A 21,963-nucleotide genomic window follows, 5' to 3' on the forward strand; every position below is an offset into this window, starting at 1 on the left:
AACTCTACCAGGGAACTCCTACAACTGATAAACATCTTCAGCAAACTAGCAGGATACAAGATATACAAACAAAACAAAACAAAACAAACAAAAAAATCAATAGCCCTATTATATACAGACAACAAAGGGGATGAGAAAGAAACCAGAGAAAAATCACCCTTTACAATAGCCACAGTAAACATAAAGTTTCTTGGGGTAACTCTTACCAAACAAGTGAAAGTCCTATATTTGTGTCTTTAAAGAAAGAAATTGAAGATACCAGAAAATGGAAAGATCTCACACACCCTTAAATAGGGAGGATAAAAATGGCAATCTTACCAAAAGCAATCTACTGATTCAATGCAATCCCCATCAAAATCCCAGCACAACTCTTTACTGACTTTGAAAGGATAATAATCAACTTCATATGGAAAAAAAAAAAAAGGATAGCCAAAACAACCCTGTACAATAAAGGAACTTCAGGAGGCATCACCATTCCTGACTTTAAGCACTCCTATTGAGCTGTAATCCTGACAACAGCCTGGTATTGGCACCAAAATAGACATGTAGACAAATGGAATCGAATCCAAAATCCTGACATTAACCTACACACCTACAAACACCTGATTTTTGACAGAACAGCTAAAAGTATACAATGGGAGGAGGAAAGCATCTTTAACAAATGGTGCTGGCACAACTGCATGATGGTATGTAGAAGACTGCAGATAGACCCATGTCTATAGCCATGCACAAAACTCAAGTTCAAAGAACTTCAACATAAATCCAGCCACATTGAATCTCTTAGAACAGAAAGTGGAAGGTACCCTTGAACAATTTGGTACAGGAGACTGCTTCCTGAACATAACTCTAATACCACAGTCACTGAGATTGACAATTAATAAATTTCACCTCCTCAAACTGAGAGGCTAAGGCAATGGACACAGTTGACAAGACAAAATGGCAGCCCATAGACTGGGAAAAGATCTTCACCAATCATACATCCGACAGAAGGCTGATATCCAAATTATACAAAGAACTCAAGAAACTAGTCAACAAAATACCAAATATCCCTATTTAAAAATGGGGTACAGAACCGAAGAGAAAATTCTCAATAGAGGAAATCAAAAAGGCTGAAAGAATTATGAAAGTGCTCAACATCCTTAGCTATCAGGGAAATGCAAATCAAAACAACTCTGAGATACCATCTTACTCCTGCCAGAATGGCTAAAATTAGGAACACCAATGAAAACTTGTGCTGGAGAGGATGTGGAGAAAGGAGAACACTCCTCCAGTGCTGGTGGGAATGCAAAATTGTACTGCCTTTTTGGAGATCAGTATGGTGGTTCCTCAGGAAAATGGGAATCAGTCTACCACAGGACCTGTCTGTCCCACTCTTAGGCATATACCCAAATGATCCACATCCAAGCAACAAAGACATATGTTCAAATATGTTAGTAGCAGCATTATTTGTAATAGCTACAACCTGGAAGCAACCTAGATGGCCCTCAACTGAAGAATGGATAAAGAAGATGTGGCACATTTACACGATGGAATACTACTCTCTGTGAGGCAATCTTGAAATTTACAGGCAAATGGATGGAACTGGAAGAAACCATCCTGAATGAAGTAATCCAGTCACAAAAAGAGGAATATGGTATGTATTCACTCATATATGGATTTTAGACATAGAGCAAAGGATCACCAGCTTATAACTCACATTGCCAGAGAAACTAGGATACAAGGAGGATTCTAAGAGATTCATACAAGGTCCCTCACAGAAGGGGTAAGGAACAAGATTTCCTGAGCATATTGGGAGTGAGGGGACAGGGAATGGAGAGGGGGCTAGGAGAAAGAGAAGGGGAGGAGTGGAAAGCACATGGGACTAGGATGATTGAGTCTGGAGAGGAATAGAGGAAAGAAAAGGATAGAGAGAGATACCATAAAAGAGGGAGCCATTATAGGTTTCAAGAAAAAACTGACTCTAGAGAAATATCCAGAGACCTACAAGACTGACCCCAAATAACAATTTGAACAACAGTGTAAAGGCTACCATAACTGCCCTTCCTTGATAATGAGATTGATGACTAATATATCCACCACCATTGAGCCATCCTTTAGTAGCTTATGGAAACAGAAGCAGACACCCACAGCTGAACACTGAGCTGAACTTGAATCCAAATGCAGACCAGGCTACAGAAACCCATAGAGACAGCTGACCTGAATGAGGAGGAGCTAATGTGCCCCCATTCTGATAGCTTGGAATCTAGAATTGGAGCCACTCAGACCCCCTGAACATGAGTCTCAGTTAGAAGGCCTGGGCAGTAATGGACTTCTGACAGTGGAACCAGAATGTATCCTGGTACATAAAAGGACTTTGGGAGCATGTTCCCCATGGAGGGGTACCCCCTTAACCTAGAGGCAGAAGGGGGCCTAATCCCTATTCCAAATGACTTGACAGAATTAGATGACCCCTCTGGCTAGACATCAACCTTCATGTGGAGTATGGGTACGAATGGGATGGGATGGTGGTCATGGGAGGATAGAAGAGAGGGAAGGAGGGAATGGAGAAGGAACTGTGATCAATATGTAAAATAAGAAACACAAATAAAAATATGTACTTCCCTGATAATGAGATTGATCAATACCTTATATGCCATCCTATATTCTTCATCCAGTAACTGACAGAAACAGAAGCAGACACCCACAGCTAAACACTGAGGCGAACTCCTGGAGTCCAGTTTCAGAGAGGGAGAAATGATGAGCTAAGTGGTCAAGCACAGACTGCAGCATCTAAAGAGACAGCTGACCTTAACAAGGGGGAGTTCATGGACCCTGACTGATAGCTGGGAAACCTGCATAGAACAACTTAGACCCCCTGAATGTGGGTCTCAGTTAGAAGGCCTGGGCAGTCTATGGGACCTCTGACAGTGGACCCAGTATGTATCCCTAATGCAAGAAAGGTCTTTGGGAGCACATTCCCAATGGAGGAATATTCCCTTAGCTTAGAGACCTGAGGGAGAGCCTAAGCCCTACACAATATGACTTGACAGATTTTGATGGTCCCTCCTAAAGGCCTCACTTTCCCTGGGGACTGAATGGTGAATGGGACAAGGTGGGTGACAGGGGGGTGATGGGAGGGTGGGAGGGGGAACTGGGATCAATAAGTCAAGTAAGAAAATCATATAAAATAAAATTAAAAAATAAAAGAAATGTGTTCTGAGGAGCATGGTAAAATTGTGCATGCCTATAATCCCAGTACTGGAAAGGTGAACGAACACAAGGGAACCTTCAGTTGAAGTACAGCTTGTCCCATGTAGTAAGATCCTGTTGGAAGGATCAGGGAGTTTTCTTCTTAATTTAGGAAATATTGTTGTATGTACGGGTACTTATGAAAACAAAACTAAAACTTCAGCTAACACGTTTTCAGATTAGAATGAAAACATGCTACTTTGTTTTCTTCTTTTTTTTTAAACTAGAATAATTTTCCTTTAACGTGGATTACTGTCACTTCTGATAACAATACACAAAATGAAATACTTGTTTGCTCACTTTTCTTGTGTGATATAATTGTAAATGCAACATATAGCCAGGTAAACAATCTGAGAAAGGAAAAGAAAGCAAAGAAGGGACAGAGGGAGGAATGATTTAGCAGGGAGGGAAGGAGAGAGGTATAGAAAAGTAAAGGGCTACCAAAAAAACAAAAACTAAAAAATGAAAAGGAAACAAAGAAAGCAATATGTGGACGCGATAAGGTGGAAAAGGAAAGGAAACAAGAAAGAAAAGAAATTGAGGTTGGAAAAAAGAGAGAGCCCGTTTTTTTGGGTCTTTGTATGTGGTTCTTTGCATCTGTATAAGATTCTGTGTGAAGATATTTACAAAGCGAATATTCTATTACTCTCACCCTGTTCCTTTGAGGCAGTGTTTTTTTCTGAGCTCAGAGCTCACATCTCAGTTAGACTGGATGTTCAGGAGCTTCAAAAAGTTCTCCTGCCCCTGTGAAAAACCTATTGGTTCCTTATGCAGTGACAGGATTTGAACTCCAGTCCTCATGGTTTGGGAGAAAGCATTCATAACTATTGAACCAGCTCCCCAGTCTCAAGTACTGTGCATCTTTAAGGGAATAGATAGCTTAAAGATAAACTACTCAGTAATTTAAAAGCAAACTCACATGTATAGTCTTGCTTTCCACTCACTGTAGGTTGATAACACTAACACAAATGTCTTCCCACTTGGGGGTCTTTCTCAATAAGGGTTTTGGGACCTTTTGTTACTGTTCTGCTGAAGGAGCATAGTAATAAAATATGTGTATAAACACAGACACTGGTGAATCCTCCACTGACAACTATCTTTTTTTTTCCCAAAGATATTTAATGCCTTTGCTTGCAAAACAAGGAGAAGCAGAAGTATCCATAGTGGAAATGCTTATGGACTTATCCTTTCACCTCTCCTTCATTGATGCACAGGGCAATCATGCATCTGCCTTTTCTCTTTTTTATTCTCATACCCATGAACAAGACTCCTGGTTTCATTTATGTTCTCCAGCATTTAGAATTATTGATCCTCTTCCCTTTAACCACATGTTGTAAAATTTCACCCATCTTTGTACTTTCAGTGAATGATGCTATTAGACATTTTTTCCAGGTATGCTAAGCCAATTATATTGAATATGATAGTTTTAAAGTATGTTGGATCTAATCATGTTGTTTATTTATTTGTCAGAATAGTACAATTACCCATGATGTGACTGGTTTCTGTCTTAATGATGCTCAGAAATTACAATGCTTATTTATAAACTATATTGCTTGTAATCATTAAATAATATTTATAACACCAAAACTATCTCCAAATCAAAAATAGTACCCATTTTGTTACCTTATAAATTTTAAGTAGATAGTTAAACTATATAGCTTATTTTAAGAGCTTGAAATAAGTAAAAGTAAACAACTTAGAAGATATTTGGATTTTATTCCCCTAAGTGCTTGAATTACCATAGGGGAAAGTTAGGCACTATGAATGCCTTGTTTTTTAAAAACATAACGGAATATTTCAAGCCAGGGAAATTCCAGATCCTTGAATTGCTGTTTATGAGAGGAAAGCAACATTTTGGTTCAAGTCCTGGCTCTGTCAAATGCCTACAACTTTGCTGGTAGACACTTAATGAAACAGTAAGAACTTTGCTTTTCTGTCTCTTTAGTGGACTGTAAATATTGCCACCCCTGCTAACTCTGCTGAGTTGTAGGGATGATCATCTGATGCAAGGGATATTAAAACAATTTAAAGACTCTAAAGTGCATCTCATAAAAGATAAATCAGTACCCAAACATAAGGAAAAAAAAATTCAATCTTGCAAGTTTTCTAAGAAACACAAATCAAAACAGAGGTAACATTTCAGTTGCTTTGCCAGGGGCTGAATATATTAGTGCAGTGCTTCTGAAAGCAAACATAGTGATATATTTCAATTGTCCAAAAACTGTTTATCCTAATTGAATTGGTAATGTTACAAATGGATAATGCACATTTTGCTAACACTTATCAAAGCGTCCTGTGTCTTTGCATTGCATTCAGCACTTTACACAATCTAATTCACTCAGAGGTTCCCTTCAAAGTACAAATCAAAATGAAACCCATCAGACAATTAGCAGTATCAGAGCATTTCACCAATGAGTAGATAGTCACAGAGATGCAAAAACACTTGCTTCATGCTTCATGGCTGATATGAGGCAGGAACCAAACCTGCCCTGAGATGACTGGGCTTCAAAATCCTCATTCTTTATTTAATTTTACAGCTTTTAAAAATGACAACAATTGAATTGTCCCATGGAAAGAAGAGGGATGAGGTCTTAGGGTATTTTTATATCTGTTTTATATAAACTCACTAGTAGCAAAGTAGAGAGCCCCAAAATTGTCAAGAATCAAGGCATAGGACTTTATGCCACACTCAAGTAAACTAACAATAGGTAGACTGTTTATGATATGCAAGGTTTCCTGAAAAACTACTAAAGGGTCTGTAGAACCACATTGGTGACCCATACCTATAATGGCAATACTTGGGAAAGAAGATGATTGCAAGTTTGAGTGCAAATTCAAAGGCAGCTTGAGTATTCATGCTGTCATTTTTTTTTCAAAAAAATTTAAGTTTATACATCTTTATTATAACTCAAATTAGGCTACATGGGATTCCCAGAACCTGGGTCCTTGCCAGTGCTGTCACTGTAAGGTTTCCACAGGATTATGTGCATGCATACACCTAGGAATGACAAGCCAGGATCCAAAGCCTCAGTGACACCATGGGAGAGGCAGGGTTAGTCAGTATCTAAACAGAACACACACATACACACTAGCATTAAACTTAGAAGATGTTAAAGAGGCAAACCACACTATGGGCTTTGCCAAGCAGAGGGTAGCTGTGGAATACACTACTGGAATTAATGAGACTTGCAACCTATCAGAAAGGTGATAGCTGTATTTCAAGGACAGCCATTTTCCCCCATTTGGTCACATTTTCTCATTATTCAGTCACTGAGTGATAGGCAAGGACTGTGAGTCTGTAGCTCTAAACTCCTTTTAGAAACCAGAGTTAAATGAGGGTCTATAAAATACAGTCCTACTTCATTTCTTTCTGTTTTCCTCTCCCCATCTCCCCATCTGATCCATTGCATTGAAATATTTCACGCCAAGCAGATTCACTTTTCAGCGTGGAACATAAGCTGTTTTATAATAATTTTCTAATTGTTTCTTTAAACCATGTAGTTACCTGGGATTGAAGATATGAACGAAACTGGGGAAAATCAAGAGATGTAAGTGCCTGGTTTCTTTAAGCTTGGAGCTTACTGTTATATAGTAATTTCCTCTAAGTTGAGATCTTGCATGCAAGAAGTAAAATGTTTGGACAGGAGGCTTCTTAGGACTCAAGTAATTAACACATATCCCAGGAAGTATCTGAAATTGACTAGCTTCAGAAGGTTCTACCTTCTGCTGTTAAGGTGCACTTTCAGTGATACAGCTGATTTTTTTTATTTGTTCGTTTTTGTTTGTTTGTTTGTTTGTTTTTGAGATGAGGTTTCTCTGTGTAGCTTTAGTGCTTCTCCTGGCACTCACTTTGTAGATCATGGTGGCTTTCAATTCACAGAGATCTACCTGCCTCTGCCTCCTGAGTGCTGGGACTAAAGTCATCCACCACCACTGCTTGGCAATGCAGTTGCATTAGAGTTGCCCATGGCCCTGTAATACCTCACAAGTACTCCTCCTATAAGTAACCTCTGAGGATTAGAAGATCCTAAGCCCTCTGAGTATCTGCCCACTTCCCTGGATCCCCTGTTCCTACAAAGAGGCTGGCAAAGAGCTCTAAAAAGTTTGTATCTGGGTTTTTATATATGGTTGATATTTATATTTATCTTGTGAGCACAGGTTTATTCCCTATAAAATGAATATTATGTTGCATACACTGTAAAATCTTAACATGTTTTAGTGTCCATATTTCTCCCCGAGGACAGGAAATGGGTAGATGACAACCTCTATACCAGAAGCTCTTCCGGAAGAAGACTATATTCCATCTCAACTAGCTTAATGACACTTGGCAAGTCATTCAACAGCTCTTTCTTAGGCCTACTAAAATGACTCAAAGTGTCCAATTCATAACACTTAGGTTGATCGTAAGAGGCACTGTGTTTATAGGCTCTTGTGAGGAGATTCATGGGCATTAATTCCCCTAGATCAAGAATTCCTTTTTATTAACACCCTGGCCTAACAGACTTTCCAAATAAGGGAGAGCTATAATACCCACATTTACAGCCATTAAATGAGTTCATGAGAAAAAAAAAAATAACACATCTCAAGTAATTATGGTTCCTAGCACCAATGAAAGCAGTTTTGCTTGAATGCTTCTGTTTTAACACAGGGTTCCTCCAGTGCTTGGTTTATACAGTTTAGCATTAGATACTGTGCCTCTGGATACTTCAAAGTACAATATGGCCAGAATTTGGAGACAGCAACATGAATCAAAATGGCAATTAGCAATAATCCTTTTTCCGGTTGTTCAGTGCTGGTTGAAGAAGGCAGAGTGTTTTTAATCTGTGAGACGATATTAATAGCCACCTATTGCATAAGATTAAAGCTAGCTAGCTCCACCCTGAGCATCTGAAAATTATCCTCTAAGTTTAGAGCAGTGTCCCCATCATTTATTGACGATAATAGACTACTCTATTCTTGCTTTGCTACCTCAGTCCCACTTTGGTTGGTGTCACACTATCATATTTTCATACAATAATGTGTTATATTGTGCATGAGGGTTTTTTTATTCATTTGAATTTTTCTACTTTTTTCTATACTAGATTCCAAGTTCAACTCTTTTGGTAAGGGTAGACATAATAGAACACAAGAGAAGAAGGGATATAAAAATAAATAAACAAAAGGCTGGCATTTTAAAAGCCAGTGTGATACATACAGTTTAGGATCTGTTCTTCAAAGTTGAATTTATTAAGGTTTCAGGAAGTTAACTATAAACAAAGATTTATGAGACCCAACTGAAGTCTACCTATCTCCTTCCCCAACCTCTACCACGTTGTTTGTTACTGAACAATGATAAATGAATGGCTGAGGACATTGCCCTACATGTGGAATTGGGGTGGGGGTATGGGAGGGGAGGGTGGTCAGGGTGCATGTGAGGGGGGAGAGATGGTAAAAGGGAGGGAGGGGGAGGGAGAGAGGTAAAGGGAACTGGGATCGACATGTAAAATAAAAAAACAAAAATAAATAAATAAAATATTAAAAAAAAAAAAGAGTTAGCATATGTCCCTGAAAGAGTTTCAACTTCCCTTAAATAGTCTAGTCATGTGAAGGTGTTTAAGTTTTCAAAACCATAGAGGGATTTTGTAAGACAGAATATAGAACCTAGTACTCATACCAGGAATCCAGCTATCTTGCCTTCATTACCAAAGGTAGAAACAGATAATATAGATTTAGAATCTGGTTTGTAGATAGAAAGAAGCCATGGGAAGATTGCAATCTTCAGAGGAAGAAGGGAATGCCAAGAGGTTGTTTTTTCCTATACAGCCCTGAAATTGAGATGTGAGAAACAAAAGTACTACATGGAAAGGAATTACAAGTTGTATTTCATGCCTCACAATCATATTGATAGAGACTGATCACTGTTGCCCAGTGATGATCAGTAAGGACTCATGAATGATGGCATTTCTTTCAGCTCCTCTTTTCTGATCCATTCATGGAATATGTGACCGTGGTCACAGCTGGTAATATGCTTTCGCAAGAAGAGTTTAGTTGACATTTAATTCATAAACCTCTTTGAAAAAGCATTATTGTCACTGAAATAATACAAGAAAATATACCATAATATATAAGTGAATGAAAATTAAATACAAAATTAGCAGGACACAGGCTGAAGAGAGAACTCAATGGGGGAGTGCATGCTGCAAGCATGAGAACCTGAGTTCATATCCCCAACATTTAGGTGAAAAACAAAATAGCTGGGTGTAGCCACACAGAGGTCTGTCACACAAGCACTTGGGTGGTAGAGACTAACAAATCCTCTGGGTTCACTCCTGCGAGTGAAGTCAATCAACTTGTGCTGGGTTCATTGAATGACCCTGTCTCAAAAAAAACTAGGATGAGTGTTTTTGAGGAAGATACCCAACATTGGCCTCTCACTTCTAAAAGTATGTAACATATGTACATGTGCACTCCCCTTCAACACAAAGCATTGCTGTAGGAGGTGATGACATGATTTAATACAGAACTAAATTATGGTTCTATTTATTATACATGGGATTCCAAACTCCAGAGACCTACTCATCTTTTATGTACACATATAAGACTTACTCGGTATTTCATTTTTTTAAAAAAGGATTTGGAGGTTTTCTATGTCCAATGAGAATTTCTCATAGTAGTTACATTCATCTCATTTCAATTTGGAGAGTAATGGAATCGTAAGATAACTGCCACCTCATCTGTCTAAACCATATAGGCAGACATCCACGCAATTGCTGTAAAATACTATACCAAGTTGAAAGTTATATCTCTTTTAATATTTATGTGATGGTCCAAAGATATTTAGTTCTTAATATTTTCCATCAAATAAATAAATCCTAACAGTCTGACACTCTTCCAGTTTTCACAAAAGTAGAAGGTAGGTAGTCAGAAAATTCAAGTGACAGCACCCAAAAGACTGAACTAAACTTTTGTTTAGAGATGAGTCGAGTGTTTTTAACAATAATAAGAAACCATATTAACACAGAATCCGAAATATATGATCATAGAAACTAACTCATAGTTTATCTATATCAAGTGTCTATTGAAAAAAAAAATGAGGAAGGAGTAAAAATGTGCTTCTATTGTGTCTTGTCAAAACAGTTCAAAAAGTCTTCTTGAAAGGCTAAATAATTAGATGCTATGTATCTATGTACATTTTGAGATGGACTTTTTAAAATCATGTTACATAGATTAGGTACCACTATAAAACATCTATATAACAATTAAAGGTCAACTTAGACGGAAAGGAAAAATGATAGAGAAAACTAAATATTTCAGTCACAAAGCGTTCAGTATATATGTTCTCAGCTCACTTAGTTTTCTTAAATATCATTCATTGTCTTAATAGACTTGTTGAGAAAGTCAGCAGATACTGATTGGGTTACATCAAGAATGAGATATTATGAATGATGGGGTTTGTGAGACTTATTAATTAACCTTATTTATTAACAGCTCTTTAAAAGAAAGAGGTGTTCCTTAAAACATTAGTTTTGAGTAGAACACAATTTAAGGATTCTGACTACACACTGTGAAAATTCAAAATCAGATGTAGTGGATCATACCTATAATCCAAGAACTCAGGAGGCTGAGGCAGAACTGCCTACATCTTGCTCTACAATAATACCAGTCCAGCCAGAATCACAAAGTAAGATGCTTAAAAACAAATAAACAAAATAAATAAATAAACAGAAAAAGAAGGCATTTAGTAGTGTCTGTTATATTTGCACAGTGGATATTAGTTTAAGAGGCAAGTCAAACTGAATTTTTTGTGTGACTAGAAAACACAAAAAAGAAAGACAGTGAGTTGCTACAGGGGGTGGAGATAAATTCTACCCACTTATTTATCCTTTGTCATATGCAAAGGAAAACAAATCTCTAACAGTCAAATGGGCTCTTCACCAGGTGATGGATTCCTAAATGCTGAGTTCTTTTCAGTGAGGAGGTAACTCTAATGAATCAGTGTAGTCAAGTACCACCTGTCAGAGCAGTAATTTTTGTTAGACAAATACTCTGTGCTCTGTTAGAGCCCCAAGACACAACAGACAGATATGGTTTTCCACAGGCAAACATATTCAGATTCCTGGAAACTTGTACTGAATTGGAAGGATACATTTGAGGGAGACCTTGAAATTACACCATTTTCAATTAAAATGGAGGAAAATCTGGGCAATGAGTTATCTATCTGGTTCAGAGCCAGACAATGCCTGCATCTGCACTCTGTTAAGGTGCTGCACTTCTTTGATACTGGGTTTTCTATTACACTCACAGCTTCATGTGGCTTCATGCCTGTCTGCAAACATGTTTGCATATCAGTACAGTGTCATGGACTGTGCACCCCATGGAATGCTCCTGTCTATACCTTTGTATTTAGTCAAATTTCTGGTTTTATTTTCCTGTTGAAATTTTATATATGACCTTCTCTTCTTCAGAATTCACATAACTAGGATAGCCATGAATTCCTCACAGGCAATTGCATTTAGTCAGAATTGTGAGTAATTGATAGCCATATTGAATTGAGACCATGTGCTAATGTCACTTCAGATTTAACACTTGAATTATGTAATTTAATCCCTCACAGCAGCTTCAGAAGATTTTCATTATTCAAGCATGAGTAATGACTTTGAAAAGTTAAGCAATACTGCACATGCTTTCATAGGTAAACTCATGATAGGCCTTGATGGCAGACCCTAGATTCACTGATTGTAAAATTATTAACTATATGGGTAAAAACATTTCCCCAATTGGAGACTCCCTTCATTTGTTTCCTAAAACAGCATTTCATTTTCCTTCTCGTCTTAGTCTTTCCAAAGAACCATCATCCTCAGCATGATCAGACTTGGACCAAATCTCTATGATGCTAGTAGTACTGTGCCAAGTCTCAGGGGGGAAACATACTTAATAGGTGGACTTAGTATCAGGAGTCACAAGTTCAACTAGTAAACACAATCCATATGCTCGTTTTGCTGATTAAGTACAAGTGATCCTCATTGAACTGCCTAGTAGGGTCTATTTCCTAGTGGGTGGCTCTAACACTGTTTCCAAGGGATGATATACCCCCAGTATGAAATATCACAAATGACAGTGACTCCAATCATATGGGGATCTATCTTCTGCAAAAGCCTGTACCATTTTATGTACATTCACCCCCAGAATGTCAGGCATAAGGAGTCATGGAAAAGTTCACATGTTCAATGTACAATGTTCAGCTTGTAGCAGAGAAAATAATTTCAAGTGATGGTAGGAGAAAGATGATTAGCTTTTGGAGATAGGAGTACCAGGATTGGGTATACAAGAGCTTTGGAATATTTTAAAGATGTGGAGCAATGAAGAAATATTGCTTGCCTTATAGATATGTCAAATGAATGCAAGTAATTTATGGGACAGGTGGCTAGATAGTTTCCAGTACTTCGCTTTAAGATCATCTATACACCAGAACTCCCCAAAATTCTACAGGAGCAAATATCATTCTCTATTCCTTAAGTTTTCTAACCATTACTTTTCCTTTCAAAGCCCATTAGTTGTATGCAACCTCGAAACATTCCTTACAGAATTAGAAAAGCAATCTGGTTTCTTCAAATGCTACAGGTCTCACTCTTCACTACCAGAGACCATAAGGTAGTAGATTCCAAGTTGGTCTGCCCAGAACTAATACAGAAATAGAGCTTGTTATAGTCAAGAGGCTACTCAGAGCAAAAGAAAAGAGACAGTATTTTAAGTGTGTCCACATTCATAATTTTAGAACACTCATTTTTTCTCAGAGCACAATCATAGGAAGGGATGAAGGAGGCTGGTTTAGATTTTTTTCTAGTCCTTCGGCAAAAATATCTACTGTCTCTGTGCTGTCAGTTTACAATTTCAAATCGATAATTCCATGGTCTCCTCATGTGGCTGCTTCTTTCTGCCACATTCATTTTCTTTACTGTTATAAAATGTAGACATCAAACAGCTTTCTTTCCTAAAGCCTACCAATGCTTTCTGCTGCTGTCCACATCCTTGATTAAGTGGGTTTGTTATCAAGATTTCAGGGACTTGTCTCTAACCTATTGCCATTATTTCCTTCTTCTCTCTAGACTATCAATCAGCATAACTTTTCCTACCACTTTCTACTTCCAAGATTGAGGTATATCTAAATGTCAAGATATTATAAGAGTGTTTTGAAAATACTACCAGTCAGTCTTGGAAAAGGAAAGGGCAGGTAAGAAAACCAAACAAAACCAAAAACTATTCACAGTATTCTTTGTGTTTTGTGCATTTATATTCACAAACTTGAACACTAAAAACCTTAGTAATAGTATTTTCTTCCACTTAATAGACATGCATTACTAACAGAGATAGTTTAAAGAGAGACTGATGATTAAACTTGTTTGTCAATATGCAAAGTAGATTTGATATATCTGTGAAAGTGACATCCAGAAATTTTCAAATAGGGAAGACCCACTATCATAATTTTTGGCACCTTCAAAAGAGTTGACCAGATAGAAGTAGGTGAAAGGAAAAAGCAGGTGCTGCCTGTCTTTGTTACTTTCTTAGAGGATGCATCTATGCTGCTGCTGGTGCTATTGCTGTAGCTGCCATCCTTGACAGACATTACATTATATGTTTGAACTTCTACATGAACTGAAGATGTGCAGCTCTCCAGGACTTTTTCAGTCCTTCCCAATCAGACTGGAACTACTGAGGCATATGCTAAGCACCCACCAGATTCCAAGTATTTGCAGTGTACAAATAATTACTGTTAGATTACTCAGCCCCTATTGAGTAAGCTATTCTCATTAACACATTTTTATATATAATTATGATTTTGTGTATATTCTACTTTTCTAAATACTATTTAACTATTTCCCTAGAGAAAGCAAAGCCTAGTAAGGAAGGATATATGTAGAGAGAATAAGAGAATAATTTATAAATGTGACCCTAGAAGAGTAGGACAGAAAGACGCAACATACTTTTCCATTTCTGATTGTGGATTGCCATATTTGCCATATTTGGTTGTGATAAACTTCAGTTCTCTTTGCTAGGCACTTAGTTGTGTTTATTCAGAGAACATTCTTGGTTATAGCATGCAAAAAGACAAGTCTTGGTTTCACATAGGAACAAGCCTAAGTTCCATTTTGACAATCCGTTCCACCTCCAGCCATTCTACAGAACATTGGATGTCAGAAACACTCTGGAAACTGTCATACATCATCTGCATACTGTCATACACTTGAGTGTTCCCTGTCTTACAGACAAATTATCCAGATGTCAAACTAATTTTTTAGTTTCCACTTGAAAGCTTTGTGTCACCTAGGTCTAGTCAACATTGAATCAATTTTATTCACTTTCTCCCAACAATAGAAAGACCATGTTTCTAAGAACACTGTGCTATTATATATTTTGGTTTGAACAGAAAATTCAGTTATTCTGACATTCTGGTTAGCAATGATGCCTCCAATATATGTGTCCTATTGATTCTGCAGCAATATTTTTATTATGGTTTCTCTGCCATAAACTTCCTTTTCATAAAAACCTCCTTAAGAGAAAGTGAGCTCTGAAGTATTCTCAAATCCTACATGATATCTTAAGTACTATGTATTATATATATTCTACATAATTAATAGTTGCTAAATGAAGGGCTCAATCTAAAAGATTCAGATGATTAAAATATAGAGTTAGATTGCAAAGAAAAACTAAGTAAGAGTTGTATCTAAGGTGACTTCAACATGGTGAGAGAGAGGTATAAGAATAAGAATGAATTAGAGGTAGTGTGTGTGTGTGTGTGTGTGTGTGTGTGTGTGTGTGTGTGTGTGTGTCTGGGTGTGCTCATATGTATGTGTACATGTAAAGACCAGAGGATAATCTTGGGTTTCATTCCCCCCTTAGTCACACTCTTCCTTATATTTTGAGATAGAGCCTATCACTGGTCTGGAGAGATTAGGATGGCTGGTCAATGAAGATCAGAATTCTGCCTCTGCATCTCCAGTGCATATCATCATACCATTGATTTTCCTCTAATATGAATTTGGAGAATTGAACTTTGGTACTCATTCATGTATGATTAGGACTTTTAGTGTCTTAGCTTTCCCTCTGCCCATGTCCTGCTTGATCATACTTAGTACACACTGTATGGTGTTGGGATGTATGAAAGTCACTATTACAAAGGTTGAGGGCTAGTGGAGAGTAGATTTAGGTTTAATTCAGCCTTTCATAGTTATTCAGCACGCAAATTAATGATCAAATACAAGATTAAATACAAATCGATATCAAGTTCAATCAAACATACAGTATTTTCTCTTCTTTTGGATGTGACTACCTTAGCACATTCATTCTCCCTCGATTACTCATATTCTCCCCAAAAGTGAATGTGGCTAATTCACCACTTGGGTGGTGGGATGCATTATATCCTTGGAGTTGCAGTAATCCTCTTGCTACAGAACTGTGTCATGCTATTCTTCATCCATGACTTTTCACTCAGTTTTCTTCTTCACCAATTGGCTGCTGTCTAATCCATTTACAGATGCATTATTCCCTCAAGGAAGTCTTTGGAAGAAAGTTTTTGCCTTCAACACTACTGAAATCCCTTTGTTTTTTGTGCTTGTCATCTAAGCTCACACCTTCTAGTTTATGTGAAAAATTAACTGAAGCATTGTCCATGCTCTTCTCCCACTCTAATAGTAAATTCTAAGCTTCATGAACACAGAGGCCCCGACTTTATCTCACTATAAGACCACTGCTGCCTAGGATAGTGCTTAGCAGAAAGGTGATTACTTAATAAATGTCTATTACTAACTAAATGAACTGATGTCTGCTTTCCCCTTTATCTATTTACAAACACACTTTTTACTGGTAAGAAGTTCACAAAAGATTTTATGAGAAGCAGTGAATATTTTAAGCACACATTAAATAGCAAATGACTCACTTATATATTAAGAATGCTTATTATTATAATCTTAAGCATTCTATAAACTGGATCAGATATACTATGGATAGAAACAGTTCCTACTGGTCCTGGTGCGGGATGTCTTAGGGACTTTTGCTTTTGTGAAAATGACTTCATTCTCCTAGCTATAACATGAACTAATATTTATTAATATGAGCATTTGAAGCAATAAGATCTCAAGATCAATGGAAATGCCAATTACAATGAGATGGACAGGCAGAAAAGAATACATTCTTGTCTCTATTTCCCTTGACCTGCAAGAGTTACACTCCTGTTCTATTTTCTGAACAATCTAGTAAAATTCAATTTAGTTTTTCAATTTGTCTCCAGCCAGGTTTCCTTCTGTCAGCTATGCAGAAATCTTAATGCTGGCCATGTAAAGTCACAGGAGGAGGACAATGGGAATGAAATTACCTGTGCATTTGCGATCTGTGTCTTCTTTTTTGGACCCACTAATTGTCAACTTGCAGTTGAAGTTTTCTTCCCAGTATTCAGCAAACCAGACATTTCTCCTGTTGTTCTCAAGTGTGCGGGATGTGAAGTAAGCATCAAACCCTAAACAGAGTTAAATGAGAAGGTCACAACTCACTGAGAGTATGGCTACCATATAGAGAATAAATTAAAGGATCAAAAGTGTCAGCAATGGATTGTAGAGTAGAAGACTTATTTATTTGTGTCCATCAATATACTAGATTGATGACTATCAAATAAACACAATCTCTTTCTCTCTCTCCCTTCCTCTCTCTCTCTCTCTCTCTCTCTCTCTCTCTCTCTCACACACACACACACACACACACACACACACACACACACATTTATTAGTTAAACTACAGAAATGGCTCTAATTCAATTAGTAAGGGAGAAGTGTGATGTGCAAGCACTATTTTCAATATGAAATCTACACTGAAATAAATAAATAAATGTTTGGATTTCTAGTGTGCTAAACCAGAGCAAATATCTTCAGTAGTGATGATTGATATTGTCAACTTGAGGGTCTTGGCATCTATGTGGCAAGTCTCTGGGAAGTGGTGATGATTTCTATTAGATTAGTCAAGGTAGGAAGACCTACCTTAACTGTGGGAAGGACCATTCCATGGGCCAGGGTTCTGGAGAGAATAAAACAAAAGAGCAAGCTCAACGCTAGTACTCATTGCTCTCTGTTTCTGTGGATGGGCTGTGACAAACTGCTTCCTGAAATAACTTCTGTTTCATGCCATAATGGGCTCTACCCTCCAACTGTAAGCTTCCTGATACTCTTTAAGTTGCTCTGGTCAAGTATTTTGTTGTAGCATTAAGGAAATTTACTGATATATGTATATATATATATATATATATATATATATATATATATATGTATGTATGTATTGTCATCTTCAGATAGTAACTTGTAGTTTCAGTGCTTACTATAAAGCTGGCTGTGCAGTAATTATTATCAATATTCTCAATTGATACATTAGAAAACAAAAGCTTAGAAAACAAATCATGACATGTCCCAAGTCAACCATTATTATGCTCTAGTCTACATTCTTGATTATTTCAGCTATACTGGTTAGTGAGTATCATTCCTTTGGTGTTGTCCCATCGTGGAATTGGCTTCTCAGTTAAATGGGAAATAAAATAGATTTTAGAGAGGCCACAGGTAAATAAGCCTGTCACTTTGATGTTATTCATGGCACATCCACATTAACAGAGACTCAAGGGCCCAACTACTATACAATTCTGTAGCTGCTGTTTTCTGGAGTAGGTAACTTTAAATATTACAATAAAGCTATGAGGTCTCAAGAGGATCAAAGTACAAAAGAAACAAAGATTAGACTCAAACTATCACTTGAATTAGGCTTGAATGTCAGGTCCACTAATATCACTATGTCATAGAAATATGTGAAGTCCACAGTTTGAATTGCAGATATTCCTTTTTCTATTTCCAGAAATAAAGATGACACCATCTCCTTCTATTACTCTCCAAAATGCCTCTGTCACTTTCCACAGTGCTATCAGTGATAGTAGGAGCAATATAGAAATTTAGAAAGTCTAAGGCCAAGAATCATAAGAGAAGGTAGAACTACTAACATATAAAGTATCCAGCTTTTCCATATGTCATAAAAATTGTGTTAAGGTTTACACTGACAAAAGCAAAAACATTTTACATACATTTTCTCTTTAAGTGTTACATTAGCACTAGGCAGTGGGTATTACTTAGAACCATACTTTAAAGTCAAAAGTGAAGATTCAGAAGAATTTTTTATCATGGTTCCTGGTTACAAACATCATTATCTGTCATATACACTACAAAGCAGGCTCATATTTTGGTGAGTGTCATAATAATTTGGACAATTGATCATGGAAATGAAGAGCAGATTAACTGAGTAAGAAGGGAAACTGGAGTTTCATTTTCTCTTTCATCTTCTGGAAATTTCCATGCTCACCAAAGATCCAGGAAAGTCCTATGTAGATCGCTGTGATCCACACACCATGCCATTTTCCCTCTTTTCTAGAAGATGTCCCATTATGAAAGAATTAGTACTACAGGGAAACTGGTAGTTCAACAAGCAGAAGATAAACTATTATGTATGAGATCAGATGATAGAATGGGGAAATCAATCAACTCAGTAAATGGTTTTGTGGTCTGTTAGTAACCCGGGTTTAGAAAACAGATCTTCTCACAGAAACACAAAAGGCAGATGTATAGATAAAATAGTGTCATCCACTGAGGCTCTTCTTGATGCCTTGCTTTTGCTTGTCTGAATCAGACTTTTTATAGGACCTGACAATCTGGTTCCATCTTTTTATCAGCTCATGGGAGAAGACAAATGGATTCTTATTACGTCCCTCTATTCATTTCCATCAAGAAAGCAGAAAACCAATAACATGTAAGTTCTTCAAGGTTTGAAAAGCATCTTATTACAGCCAGATATTTACATTGCCTGAAAGTAGACATGGTAGCCCTTTTAGTGAGGAGCACTTTGCAATGCTCTTTACTAACATATAAGGTGTTTCTGACATGGAGTTGAGATAAAACTTCCCTTCTGCCTACTCATTGAAGTCCCTACATATAGTCTGTCATTACAGTATCAGAAGCCTGAAGATTCTACTTATCTCTCATTACAAACAGGACACATAATATAAGAACTTTAGTGACCCAGGTACGGCAGACACTTTGGGATAGAATCAGACATGAAAATAACTAATAACCAGGCTCATTTCCTTCTCCATCTCCCTCCCACTGCTTGTGTGTGAAATAAAACTTCTCGTCATCTCTATTAAATTTCAGCAGAAACAGGATCTGAACATATAATAGTACAATTAAGAACATTACCCGAGTTTTAAAATACAACCCGAGATACAAAGTCCCCTAGTTTTGATGAAAAGGAATCATAATCAAAGTTTTGTTAAAGGAAAAACTGTCATTCTTTTTATATGAAACAGATGGAATTCTCTGTGTGATTTGTTTCTTTAACTGAGCTTATGAATATCATTTGCTGAGTTCCTTTCTAGGCTGGTCTGAAGCAGTATCCCACTGGTACATGTTCAGCAGAACTGCTATCATTTGGGATGCTAATTCTAAGCAAGAAGGAGGAGCAGAGTTTCAACAGGCATGACAAACTGTTCTAGCCTGGTTCCATCCTCATTGAAATTATGAGATAGAAATAATCCTCAGTTACCACATGAAATCTGTAGAGTATAACTTAATAGGGAGTATGATTCATCCTAGGGACCATTATTAGGAGGTGGCCCTTTTAGATGAAAGGCAAAGGAAGGTCTTACAAGAGGGGAATATGAGGAATACTATTAAGGTGGCTTTAGCAGGTCACAAGACAGAAGAAGGCTTTACATGCCATCGAATACACGTAAAATATACAGCAGCTAATAGTTCTAGGTTTTCAACCCTGGGAGTGCATTACAATCCTAGGAACATCCTTATAAGCTCAAGTGGGAAGCAGCACCAGAACTTCCAACTTTACACCTCAAGTGCAAGGACCCTTAGCTCTTCTTACTGCCCTGCTTCCAGCTCAAGAAGCCTGGCTAGTGTTTAAAAATCAACATGTTTATCACAGCACACAATATCTGAACTGTTAAGTGGGTTTCACAGTGAAACCCAGATCCTCTGGAAAATCAGAAGACCAATCTGGCATCTTGTATTTATGATGGATATGGGGCATTCTACTGTTGAAAGTTATGTCTCTCTTCAGTGCACTTACAGTGAGTTCTGAGCTGTGTTTAAGCTCCTTTGCAAGGAGAAAAATCAAGCTGGATGTTTTGAATAAAATACTTTACTAAACCAATAAAAACATAAAAAACTTAGGAAAGCATCAAGGTATATTAAAACGGAAAAGTCATTCATATTTATACACTCAGATAACAGCTCTTTACAAGATGGATTAGAAATCTAAATTTGTAATAGCTACACAAACAAATAAGCACAAATAGCAGTTACTTTACAGGTCATATGAGTAAATGTACAAGGGTGTTAATATTCTAAGAAAAAAAGAGGAAGTGTGTATGGTTCTTTGAGGGTAGGGGACAGAAAAGAAGAAGAGGAGAGATAACTATGATGGAATTGCCATGCCTAAGCAATTCTAAATTCCCTGGGATAAAAGAAGAGAGAACCTGTCACAGAAAAAAATGAAGCCATATCTCCAAAACACAACAAAAGAAACACAGATAGGCATGGGGATATAATATACTTGAAAATAAGGTGGCTTTTCACGTGTGTATGGAAATAACGCCCTTCTTTCAATCATCTAACAACCATCAACTTGTTGGGGTTAGGGATGTGATCTTTTTATTGTTATTATTATTATTATTTATCTTTATAACCAAGTCCATTTAAATGAAAACAAACATTTATAGACAATATTTGGGAATTTGGGCATTGTTCTTTCCAAACTACTTCCTGCTGGTAAGGGGCGTTGTCATGGGGGATTCTAAGAAGATGCAGAAATCCTGGCTTTAGTCTGCATGGCTGCTTTGTCCAGCTGTTTTGAATGTAGGATCACCTGGAGGGGTGGGGGGATGGGAGGGGAGGGTGGTTAGGGTGCATGTGAGAGGGCAGAGAGGGTAAAAGGGAGGGAGGAAGGGAAGGAGGGAGGGAGAGGGAACTGGGATTGACATGTAAAATAATAAATTAAATTTAAAAAAAATGTTTTGACTCCAAAATTTAAGTTCAAGGACAAGTTACTGGGGAAAAGGATTTCTATTTTTCTTTCCACAGAAAATGAAAAGCTGTGGGTTCCTTCCAGACTAATGTGGTTTGATCAAGCCAGACCGCCTGAAACAAAGTACTAGGGATGTGATCTTATTGTATCCCAGGAATTACACATTATCTAATCCACAAGGTATATTGAGAAACCTCATGTAGACAAATGTGAACAACAGTCACTGATCTGGAAGCTGACTTGAGAGGATGAGTATTAATCACATGGTTGTAAGAACTGGTGGGGTGGGGGTTTCCTGCATCCTTGATTCAGGTGTTATATAGAGTTTTGTTGTCATGCCTCCCTTCTTGGTTCCACACATACCTGCGTATTCTTAACTTGACTTTCAGGACTAAAGATCAAAGTCTGCACCCAATTAAAATATGCCTTTCGAATTTGCATGTCTGTAAAGTTTAACCAAAGTAAATAAAGTTAAGGAAATATGACTCATGGAATAAAGCTAGACAAAGATGCACCCAGAAATTCTTTGACTATGTATTCTGATGAGACTGGTGGCAAGCAGCCATGATTTTTGAGCAAACAAGAGTTACTGCAATGGAAATTATTCCACAAAGAAGAAACAACCCATGGGAAATGTTTATGGAT

General features: G+C 37.4%; 1 protein-coding gene across 1 annotated transcript in view; it reads right to left on the reverse strand.

Annotated features, from left to right (window-relative positions):
* The window catches only part of LOC127214603 (metabotropic glutamate receptor 7-like), a gene marked incomplete at its 3' end in the record, with an annotated part of 78,870 nt that overhangs the window by 18,696 nt on the left and 38,211 nt on the right, over positions 1-21,963 (reverse strand). Inside the window, exon 2 of the mRNA XM_051174948.1 lies at positions 16,577-16,717. Within this exon, the coding sequence (XP_051030905.1) occupies positions 16,577-16,717 (141 nt within the window). The remainder of the gene's footprint in view (positions 1-16,576; positions 16,718-21,963) is intronic.

This window comes from Phodopus roborovskii, unplaced genomic scaffold (genome assembly GCF_943737965.1).
Source record: "Phodopus roborovskii unplaced genomic scaffold, PHOROB, whole genome shotgun sequence".
Taxonomy (NCBI): Eukaryota; Metazoa; Chordata; class Mammalia; order Rodentia; family Cricetidae; genus Phodopus; species Phodopus roborovskii.